The sequence below is a fragment of the Columba livia genome, chromosome 19, assembly GCF_036013475.1.
Source record: "Columba livia isolate bColLiv1 breed racing homer chromosome 19, bColLiv1.pat.W.v2, whole genome shotgun sequence".
Taxonomy (NCBI): Eukaryota; Metazoa; Chordata; class Aves; order Columbiformes; family Columbidae; genus Columba; species Columba livia.
In genome coordinates, this window is record NC_088620.1 from 11,476,084 (window position 1) to 11,487,821 (window position 11,738).

An 11,738-nucleotide genomic window follows, 5' to 3' on the forward strand; every position below is an offset into this window, starting at 1 on the left:
CACGTGTGCTCTGCACAGAGCTCCGTGTGTCCCGGCTCCTCTCACCTTCTTTGTGGAGAGCAAAGCAACAGAATGATGTTGGGAGTGGCCCCTGGCTCCCGCGGGGCTCAGCTCTTGTGCAGCCAGCGCTCAGGGCCACGGCAAAAACACCTGTAAGGGGGCAAGCGGGACCGGCTGTAGTTCAGCTGAAAGGGTCAGGGTAGGGTGTGATTTCTGCTTCCCTGTTGACTTTTCTCTGGCACAAAAGCACACAAATAATCCAGAGAAGCATTCTGCTGGAAACACAGCCATGAGCAAGGCTAGGGTGAAACCTTTTTCAGTATTTTTGATGAAATCAACATTCTACCTTTTGATCTACCACTACAAAATTTATACTTTGCATAGGATAAGTGGAAGGACAAAACAGAAAATATATATGATGTGGTTGTGATGCTTTTAATTATATTCCTTTCACTGGAAGGGTATGAAATACCTGTAAAAATAAAACTGGATGCAATATAATATGAAGCTAGAGTGGGGACGATGGAAGGGGTTATAATACCCCTATTTGTCAAAAAATAAGACAGGGTCTTGTATTGATTTTTGTTCCAAGAGATGCATTAGGGCTTATTTTCAGGGGATGTCTTCTTTTCCATGAACAACAATCTACATTTATTCTTGAACAAATAATCAACATTTATTCAAATATAGTCATATCATCACATTCCAAACCCTGAATTCCATAATGAATTTCTTGTGACTCTGTTTCGTTTAGAACCATTGGCCCAAATCTCTCACGTCTATCAATAGTGGTTTCCCTAAACACCCTGCTCATAGCGCATTGACAGCGCAACTGTCGTGATTTTATCCCATGAGCTTCACCCTGGTCACCACCTCTCGCAGTCCGGCTTCACAGAGTTTCCACGCTGATTTCCCTCCATTCTATTTTCAATGTAGTCAATAATTTCCATGGTCCTTGAAGAGCTTGTTTATTGCAATATCAGGAGACTGAAGATGGGCAGTCATTCCCGCGGGAACCTTTATTTGGCTGTTTTTCTCTTTTGAAGAAGTTATTTGTGTCCTCAGCTGTCCGTGCTGGCTGGATTCCAGACTAGCAGAGCTCTTCGGCCACCTTGCAAAACAAGCAGCAGCATTAAATCAACCCGGTTCCTTATAACTGCTTGTGTGCATCTTTTTCAGTTTCAAGAATATAAATGCCTGAAACACTTTCAATCTTGTCCTTCTTGCTCTCAGTAATGATGAGAGGTGGGGCTTTATTTCCGTCCAGATGAATTGCCAAAATACGAGTAACACGTGCACTTTCATAACCAGGGGAGGGAATGTAGACTGAGGAGGCACCCGGCTGGCCGACTGTCGTGCGAGATCCTTGGCCCATAAACTCTGCAGTTGCATCCCCAGCAATCCTGGTGGAAGGTTGGTATTTAGAAAAGCCGATGCCATCAACAACGAACTTGAATGCAAGTGCACGTTTAGTAACTTCAGCATCTTCCAGCTTAGACAGTGTTGCTGATCGGCTTAGAGACAGTTCCCATTGCTGGAGGGACCGTCCGGCCAGTGCTGCGATGCTTTGAGTTCTTCTGGGGATATTTCTAACTGTGGCGCCATTGCAAAGACAAATTCTTGCGCGTCAGCCCTGCACACAGCCAAAGCCTTTGCCAATCTGGGTGTGTTGGCGCTCGCCAGCCTGTATTGTTTTGGTTCTTGTGGCATCTTCTGAGTGTGATTCTTTTGGGGGTGTCTGTTTTTCTTGGTGAAGGTCTGTCTGTCCTGCTGCATTCTATTGCCAATTAATTTTACTTTTTTACATGTGTAGCTACCTGGACACTATTTAAATTGACTTTTTTTATGAAATGTAACCAGGGCTTATTTTTTGAGTAGGGCTTGTGTTTTGAACATCCTCAACAATCTCAAAAAATCAGACCAGGGCTTCTTTTCGGTGTAGGTCTCATTTTCATGGAAAAAGGGTAGAGATGGCTACAGCTGTATACAACATAAAATAGATTCTGTATCAAGTGTTTGAACCCGAACCTTTTTCCTTACACTCTCTTCATAATTTTTAAGACAGTTTTGGTATTTTTCCGGGCAAAGGGTTTCAATGTCATGTTTTTGAATGAAATCAAAAGTCCCACATCCAACAACTTCTCCTGCTTCTCCCACTTCCTCAGAGGCTCATGTCTGATGAAGTAATGATCTAATAAGCTCTAAGTGATCAACCTATCTAATAATTATCTTTATGCAAGAGCATTTTTTAAAATACACTTTATGAACCAGAGGAGGTGATTTTCATACTTCTCTCTCACGTCTTTGATGCTGCTCACACCAAACGAAGTGAAAGCTGCTGTCTGGTGGTTTAAGCTTTTGTGTGCTGCTGAATGATGACAAACACCAGCAGATACCCCATGTGTGCTGTGCGAAAACCGTGAAGCTTTTGGTTCTTGGCTGATCTGGAACAGGATCTCACTTTCACGCTGTAGAACTGTCAATAGCGGCTTCTCCAGTCAGAAATGAGTCACATTGCGTGTGCACATTTGCAGGCGGTGGTCGAGCTCCTCGAACACGGGGCTGACCCCAACCTGCCGTTGAGCAGAGCGGTGGGAAGTGCCCTGTGTGCGGCCGTGAGCACAGCCTACGAACAGCAGAGAACAGCAGCGCAGAGGATCGCCTTGGTGAGACTACTTCTGGGGCTTGATGGGGTTTTTTAAGCTTCAGGAAAACAGTGATTTTTGTCAGTGCACTGAATCCCAGTTCTCTTTAATGAGTAAGCCGATTTTTTTCCTAGAACAATGAATTTGTGTCTGTTCCTAATGCTGTTTGTTTCTGTCCTGAGGAGCAGAGGTTTCGTATGGAAATTCATTTTAATGTTTGAGTAAAGAGGATGATAACCTCCGTGTCTAGAAGAAGAAAAACTACATTAAAGTCAGATGGAATGTTTGTAGTGCCCACAACCCCGTCAAATCTGACTGTCGCTTTGTTTAAAAACTCAATCAGCATCCACGTGAAGAGAAACACTCTGTGTTTGGTTGTTGCTGTGGAGTGGTCGATGACAATGCACTTTCTCCTCTCTGGTGAGGCCAGTGGCCGTGTTTGGCCCGTGCAATCCGGTTTCTGTCCTCAGCCCGGGCTGATCTCGGGGGTCAGGACGCTGCAGCTGAGGCTCTGGCGTGGAGCCGGTTCCCCCGCTGGGTTCTGTTCTCCCCCTTCCTCACTAGTTGTCGCGGCTTCATTTGTCACTGCAGGATTGGGAGATGTCTCGAAACAAAAAGCAACTGCCTGCAAGAAGGTTTTACCTAAAAAAGAGATATGACAATTTGTCAACAGCCGTAAAGGGACAAAGAAACGTGTGGTTCAGTGCGCAGAACAGTCTCAGAAATAGAGATGAGGCTCTGATGCCCGGTCCTGTCTCTTTAGCTCTGATGTGATCATAGTTTTTTTGGGAAGGTTTTCTTTTTACTTGGATGTACAATGATTTGCTTTCTGCAGGTTGATAAACTGCTTGAAGCTGGCGCCAATATCCTTGCACCGGTTCCTCTTCGGGAAGGACAGACCAAAGCTGTGGGAACAGCTGTTGACTATGCCTATTTTAAATATTATCAGGTATGACTTCAGCAAGTACTGTGCATTCGCATCCATTCAAATACATGGCCTGTTGTGTCCTGATTAATTGTCTAAAGCCTTCTGCAGAGGCTTTCATGGAAATTTGCTTTTTCCCTTCATTTGTTTAGAGACTTGGTTCAGCACCAGGAGCAGCGTTAATCACTTAAGTCTGAACACCTCTAGCAGTTTTGCCTGTGAAGACAATCCTTCCTGTCACACATTATAGAAAGATTCCATCCATCATTGGATTGGAAAGAGTTAACCGTAATCTCAAACCCAGGCATTAAAACCAAAAGTCACGTGTGTTTCTGTGAGGCTGTAATCAAATCAGGTGAAGGTATTATGGCTTGTGTGGTATGTTGTAAGCGATGACAGGACATTATTGATCCAACTTGAAAATAATGGATTTTCTAAATAAAATATATATTTAAGTAAACATGTATAAAAATATTAATTGTATAATATATGCTATACATTGTACATAAAATAACTAATATATATATATTTACTAAATAAATAAATGGACTTACTAAAGTCGTCCTTAATCACTTGTTAATGCCTTAGAAAAAGAATCTTACTATGAAGTATAACTAATAAATTTCTATTTTTTTTTCTGGATATGTTAGTTTAAAAAACGTTTTAAAGGCCTGGGATTGTGTGACACTTCTAATCAGAACTAACATAAGGTCGTTTTTAATAGCTGGCTTATTAACAAGAAGGCTTACATGGTAAGCAGATCGCTTACCTCTGGAGTACGAACAGTTGTTCTGAAAAGGACAAAAGTAGCGGTGCACCCTGTTCATGGAGCGGCCTGGCGAGAGCTGAGGGGGGTTTGCATCTCACACCGATCTTCTGCGTAGACATTAAATTGCAATTTCTTTGCTTGCAACCACAGCTGATCGTCAAACAGGAAAATAATTAAATTAAGCTATTTATAGCTGTAATCACAGCTCAGACTTGACCACCATACTTACCTTCCTGCCTTGCTCCGGACTCTTGCTTGTGCTCTCCTTCCTGGCACTTGCTACAGGGTAGTGGTTTGGGCATTGAGGGCCAGAGCCTGCACAATCCGTGCCCTCTGGCTGCTCATTCCAATAAATTCTGTGGTGCTTCCTGAGGTGCTGGGGAGGAGCTCTGCACAACGAGGGCAGCATCCCCAGGAGACTTTCAAGGCCAGGCTGGGCGGGGCTCTGAGCAACCCGATCTAGTTGAGATGTCCCTGCCCATTGCAGGGGTTGGACTAGATGACCTTTAAAGGTCTCTTCCAACCCAAAATGTTCTATGGGTCCCCCTTGAACAAAGACTTGAAAATTGTTTAGTTGTTGACCACTCAACAAACTGATAAATGGAACAACTTGAATGTCTGACGTGGACACGTCCTGTGCCCAGTGTCACTGACTGAGCTCCACGCCAGGACCCAGCAGGGATGATGCTGTGCTTTTAGAACAGCTTGGCTTTAACTCGGAAGTACTTGTGTGTTAGTGCCCCCATGCACCGGGGGATTAACTCCTGGCATGTTGCAGGATACGAGAATTGCTCACACACCGTACCACGTACTGTCAGCATCTGAGCAGGAGGTTCTTCAAACACGCCGATCGCTGCTGGAACACATTACAGTGAAGCTCCGTGAGTGTGTCATCCTGAAAGAGAAAGAGTGGGATCAAGAAAAGTTGAGAAGATCCAAGAAATGTGAGTTCAAGTTTCAGAATAGCTCGAGATTAAGTGTACCATCACCTGCTGTGAAGGGGCATTTATTGTTGTCATTCCAGTGTTACTGTCTGAAAAGGTTACTCCTGATAAAATCGGCTCCTACATATGTGGTAGGGGATGCAGAGGTTCTGCAGACATTAACAAGACATTGTGAAGAAAATCTGAGATCAGTGCCTGTCAGCTGCTTCCTGGTAAATCCTTGCGCAAGATCCATTACCATGTGTTAAACAGCGATTGAGGAGCTCGCTCCTCTTTCTTTACATCTTTGTGTTGGGTGTGGGTAGCAGGACATCTATCAGGACTGTGGCCATCTAGTGTATTTTAATTCCTTATGGCAACTTACTCCCATTGTATAATATCAATGCTCTTCTGCTATTAGAGTAGCAACAATGAATACACAAATTAAGATGATTTGAGTTACATTCTCAGTGGCGTTCAAACCCGTGATGGAATCAGGCTCAGCATCCAAGCGCCCGAATACCAGACTTTGGGGCAGAAGGTGTTTCACTTGGGAAGTGAACCCTGAATATAAGATCATTACCCTTGCAGTTCGACATCACCAGTGACTCTGCGGCTTGGCAGGAGCAGGAAGTAAATTGTCTGTATAATTCCTTTCTCTTGGCTGTGATGTAGCAACTTGTCTCCTTTTTCCTTGGCTTCTGAAGCTTGTTGGTGGAAGACGCATTTTATTCTGTAGATTCAAATGTTACACGGTGGACAGAGCCAAGCAGACTTTTAATGAAGGAGGAGAATACTGATTTTTGTTTTCCCTCTGCCCTCTCATGCTGGTGTAGTGGATTCAGCTGTTCACACACGTGTTTCAAAGAAGAAAGGAGGCAGCCTTTGTGTGGAAGAAGTGAGGTAGGGCAAAGATACTGCACCATGCATTGTCTGTTCTTAGTCAAAAATACTATGCCCTGTTGTTTTTTTGCTTTTTTCTTTTTCCTCATTGTAACTATTGTCACTGTGCCTTTGTCTCCTTTCTCATTTTCCCCTCTCATCTATGCAGACTCACCAGCTGCAGTTTGCTTCTTTCTCTGCTCTGATCACATCGCTCCTTTCCAGCTCCGCACTTTGCCGTGAGAGCCTGCACAATATTCAGTCTTCCTGTGGGACGCAGTGTGTCCTTGTGCTTTAAACCAATTAATGACATCAGTAGCTTTGAGTAGCGTGCAAATGATGAGAAATAGACCCACACAAATTTTGTGGCTTACAATTCTCCAGAAACTGCAGGAACAACTTGTACAATTTGGGTGTTATTCTTGGAACTGTGTATTAACAAAAGTTCCAATAATAACGGAATACTTGTCTCAAGGATACTGAGCTCTGTATCAGTTTCTCGTCCTGCGGGATGCTCACAGGCTTCTGAACTTGGTCTCAGTGTTCGACTGCAGAGGAACTAACACAGGTGTCGGGAACTGGGGCACGTTTGAAGACGGTAATTTTGAGGTAGCATTTTTGCTGAATTGAGATGGATCAATAATAGCATAAGATGCAGAAATAGCCAGAAGAACAGAAAGTGAACTAAAATAAAACCTGGATGGTTAAAGTCACGCACAAAGATTTTACAAATAGATCTCAGGGATGACGCAGAGAGACTGATGAAACCTTGGTGAAACTTGCCAGCTATTGGGAAAGGATTTGTAAATGCTTTTTAAAAGGCTGTAAATGCACAGCCCAGCTTGCACTTCACTCTGACATTGAGTTTCCCAGACCTGCTGGACACGTCAGCCCAAGCACTGGGTTTGACGTTCCAGCTTTGGAATAACTGTTGCAGTGCAGTGGTCTGTGGGTGTCCCTGTTTGTCTCTGCAGGATTCCAGGGGGTTCTGTGAGGGCTTTTTTAGGTTCACCAGCATGGCTTTGTTGTCTCTGGCTGTATGTAGTCTGGTCTGCCTCTCAGTTTGAAAGGGCCACGTCCAGACCCAGCGTCAGGAGCGCACTGAAGCACGGCGAGCGTCGCTGCTCGGTGTCAGCGCGGGGCTGTTGGTTTGGCTGTGTTCCTCACTAGGACACTTGGCTTTTCCGGGGCTGTTTCTGGGGCTGGTTTAGCAGCGGGTGTGCAGCCCGTTCCTCACGGACTCCTGTGCTAAACTACAGCATCCTGTTTCTTTATTGTTGAATATTATTTATATATTGTAACCATTTTGATTTAGTTTTACTGTGATCTGCAAACACGCTTGAGGAAAACCCTAAACAAACAGTAATGTGCTTTCATTTTACAACCACCTTTGCTCTAGACTACCATTCTTCAAGTACTGCTACCAGTGTGGCCGCTCGGTCGGTGTTCAGCTGTTGCCGTGCACGCGTTGTCACGAAGTCTTCACCTGCAGTGAGACCTGCAGAAGGAACGCCTGGAGCCAGCGGCACAGGCAGGAGTGCTCGGGGTCGCTGGGTAAGTCCCGTGTGGTTCCTGTGTGGGTGCAGTGGTCCGTGTGTGTGCACTGACCTGATGTGTCTTCCGTGTAACAGACCAGTAAAAGGTGTTTTATGGAGGAATATAAATGAAAAAGTTGAGTTCATTCACTCGAATAGCTGTGTTTTTTGTAAACCCACCAGCTTTAGGAGAGATGCTACTGTGTCGTTACTCTCAGTTTCAAGAGAGAAGAATCTCTGGGGTGAATACAGGTCAAAGGAAACACGCCTAGTTACCATCGACATCAATAGATGACATTGCAGGGCGAAGGATCACAAGAGATCGCAGAAGCTAGGCAGAGTGGAGTTTTCTGTACAAACTCCTTAATCATCTCTGTGTGTATATTAGAAGATAAACCAATGAGATTTCTGACTTTTATGCATTAAATTGTTGATAACACACTACTGTGATTCTTGGAAACCACACTTGTGCTGCTAAAAATGAAGCCACATTACACACACAACACACTACATAGCAGAAGACTAGTGTGGTAGAAATTATACAGTTTTAATTCTATAACAGATTGAATGAGAAATCTGTCCCATGTGGAGAGGGGTGCAGAACTGCTGAAAAGCACAGGCTGCCTGGAGCTTTTAAATTGGAATACATGTAAAACCTTGTGTGTTGGGGACAGTGAGGTCTCTCCCACTGGAGACAAGTTATATCAAGCATACGTGCTGACCGGTAGGGGCTCTGAATAGAATCACGCTACTTAGAATAGAATAGAATAGAATAGAATAGAATAGAATAGAATAGAATAGAATAGAATAGAATACAATAGGAATAGAAATAAAACTACAAGGACAAATGGTTGGTAATATGGCAGCTGTACACTGGAAGACTTAAACATGCAAAAATTACATTCATTCAGAATGCAGCATTTTACTATCTTGTCTTTAAAAAGACAGGGTAGGGATGCAGGTGGGTTATACTAGGATGCTAATTAGTAATTACTTAAGTCACTGCTTATTTTGGTAGCAATTCCTTTCCTGTATGGCAAACGCCAAATTTCATTCAATTCAGATTCAGTGAATTAAATTCAGAACAAGTGTGAATGTCTTTCTGTAGACACATTTTTTCTCAGCAATGAAGACATTTGTTTTTAAGTAGTGTCTTCTTTTCCAGTTAGTTTTGAGGCAGAAAGGTGCTTTGGTGGTTTTTGTTGTAGCTTGGTTGGTTCGTTTTGTCTTTTCTCTGCCATGTTTATTGTTAATTTAAAAGGACCCGAAAACCCCTGACTCAGACCAGCTGGAGCAACTCAGTCTGTTGCTCTGGGAGCCTCTGGTGCCCTCTGCCCTGTTTCCTCATTCCTGTGCTTTTCACTCTATGGAAATGCAATTAACATTTATTTCATAGCTTATGAGCAAAACTCTCCATGTTTGAGCCCTGGTGGGATTAATAAATTCTCAGACATGTTTACTAGAAGAAACAAGTGTCATTTGCACTCCCGTGTGTGGTCATTGTTCGTTAGGAGGTTCATAGTTGAGCCATAACTACCTGAGAGTCGTGTCTGGTGAGGTTGTATTTGATAAACTGTGTCAAAATGGGAACTTTCTCAAGTCTTGTACCGGCTTCCAGTTCATTATTCCAGAGAAACCAAAGGTCACCCACAGAAATATGGGCAGGTTTGTTGTTCCTTTTATTTTATTTTGTTTTCCAGAGAAGCGTACAAGTCAAGCAGCTCCGGACGTGAGCAGGGCAGGATTGAAAAAGAATGTCACTGGCAAAAAGGGGGAAAAGGGAAGAGAAGGAAAAGAGGACAGAAGAGGTGGAACAAAGAGTAAAGCTGGGACTGGAGGAAGAGAGCGGCACAGGAAGAACAACTGACTTGTTTCATGTTGCTCCTGCTGTTGTGAGGACAGGTGTTAATACCGCTGCACTTTGTGTGTTGTACTCCACTTCTGCTGAAGTTAAGTGATCTGATGTGTTTTGAGAAACTAAACCCAAAGCATCTCCCTAAGATACCATGTGGCTCGAGGATGATAATGCCATCAAAAAGTAGTGTGTGTTACGTATTTAAGTAAATGTCTTCAGTTAGAAGTACAGTGAACCTCAGATTGATTTTAATTGTATAATGCTACATATATGTTTTAAAAAGCAATATTGCCCATTATTAAACTTCATTACGACTGTTCCCTCCTGTGGGAAACACAGGGCCTGTTTGGCAACTGGACTTGCTCTCTAGGGAGTTATTTTGCTTCATGGGGGGCTCAGATCTGGGATCCTGGGGAGAGTTTGCTGAGGACTGTTCAACCCTTAGACTGTTACCCCTTGATTTAGCCCACATGGGCACTGACAATCCTGCCAGGAAAGTCTCCGAGCATATAAAATGTGACCATGTGGCTCTGGGGGTGAGAGTCAAGGTCAAGGGGGCCCAGATGGTTTTCTCCTTGATCCAAGTGGAAAGGCTTAAGGAAGAGTGGCTGGGTCTTGAAGTTCAGCACCTTGTTGTGCAGCTGTGTCACTGACCATGGTTTGACTTTAAAACCGCAGGACCACACAGGGGGTCAAGGACCGGTGGGGAGGGGTGGAATCCATCTGACAAAGTCACCAGCTGGCCAGCTTGAGGAGACTAAGAATAATAGGAGGGAAATGATGGCCCACATTCACGTGAGAAAGTGGTGGACTGGCCTGGTAAGCAAAGGTGTAGATTGATGCGGTTGAGAGTCCTCCAGGTGAAGAGAGCGAGCGGAATGGGGCCCACCTGTCAGCAACATGCTGAGAGGACACGGGGGGTAGCTCGTCTTGAGAAACCAGCGCGACTGTTACACCCCGTGGAACCCCCGCCCACAGCAAAAGCCACACGCTCCCCCAGCGGGACGAGGCAGGATCGGGAAACTAAAGGCAACCTGGGCTGAGGTAAGAACAGTTCAATGGAACAGCGGAAAAAGAAACAAAGCAAACCAAACCAAACCCACCAAACAAAAAACCCCACGACAGTAACAACAATGATGAAAGAATAGACAAAGCAATGGATATACAGCACAACCTCTTGAAGAGAAGCTGCCAAATTCATGTATACTATGATTAAAAAACGTACCCATCATTAACCAATTGATACAAGATCAATGCTTTCTGACCACCTGCAAAACGAGGGGATATTTTTCAAGTTTTAGATCCTTCTGCAAGACAAGAGGGAGACAGAAGATTAAGTGACTCATTGTTTAGAAGCAGAGTGCTTAGTTTGTATTTAACTAATAATTAATAGACGTATTTTAAGAAAAAACAACTATAACTAACATCATCAATTATTTCTTAGTATAGATGTATGTCAAATTTTTCAAAAATTGTAATGCATATGTAATAATTATGTGAATATAAGCAATACAAGAGCATCCAGTCGCTGGAGCACTGATGGAGGATGATCCCCAGCGCTGACAAAATAAAGAACGCTGCTTCACAGTGTAACTGACTCTGCTGTTCAGTCTATTTCTTCGTTTTGCTCTCCCCACGTGGCGATCCTGCCGCTGCCTCCTCCAGAGCTGCAGGTGGATTCCTGCCTGCGGCCTGTGCTGGAACCAGCACCAAACCACACGGGCCAGAGAGAAGCGAGAGCGTCCGGACTCCCCTGCTCCGAGAGAGCCCCCCCGGGCAGCCCCAGCACCGGCACGACCCACGACCCACTCAGGTACCGAACGGCCCTCGGCGAGTTCTGGGGCTGCTGTTGCGGCTGCGTCACCCCAAGGTGCTTGTGGAAATGAACCCTCTCGGGTGACCCAGCAGAATTCTGAACAGCCAGATCCTCGTTTTTGAGTCACAACCGTCATGTTTAGGGCACAACGCTACTCAATTTTTATTGTCCTCTAAATTTTTGCATTGCACGTACCGTATTTTACCTGTATGTTCGGCACATTTTTAGAGTGCACGTCCCATTTTCACCTGTATATTCACCACATTTTTAGCAGTGCATGTACCGTATTTTACCTGTATATTCACCACATTTTTAGTGGTGCACGTCCCATATTTTACCTGTATATTCACCACATTTTTAGCAGTGCATTTACCGTATTTTACTTCTG

General features: G+C 44.2%; 1 protein-coding gene across 1 annotated transcript; it reads left to right on the forward strand.

The window, feature by feature from the left end:
• The first annotated feature begins 769 nt into the window (after positions 1 to 769).
• On the forward strand, positions 770 to 11,284 carry LOC135575869 (ankyrin repeat and MYND domain-containing protein 1-like). The gene is made up of 6 exons (XM_065036254.1): positions 770 to 2,666; positions 3,481 to 3,594; positions 5,118 to 5,283; positions 6,099 to 6,165; positions 7,544 to 7,698; positions 9,380 to 11,284. Exons 1-6 carry the CDS (start codon positions 2,505 to 2,507, stop codon positions 9,544 to 9,546), a joined length of 831 nt encoding a protein of 276 aa, XP_064892326.1. The 5' UTR covers positions 770 to 2,504; the 3' UTR covers positions 9,547 to 11,284.
• Positions 11,285 to 11,738: the final 454 nt, after the last annotated feature.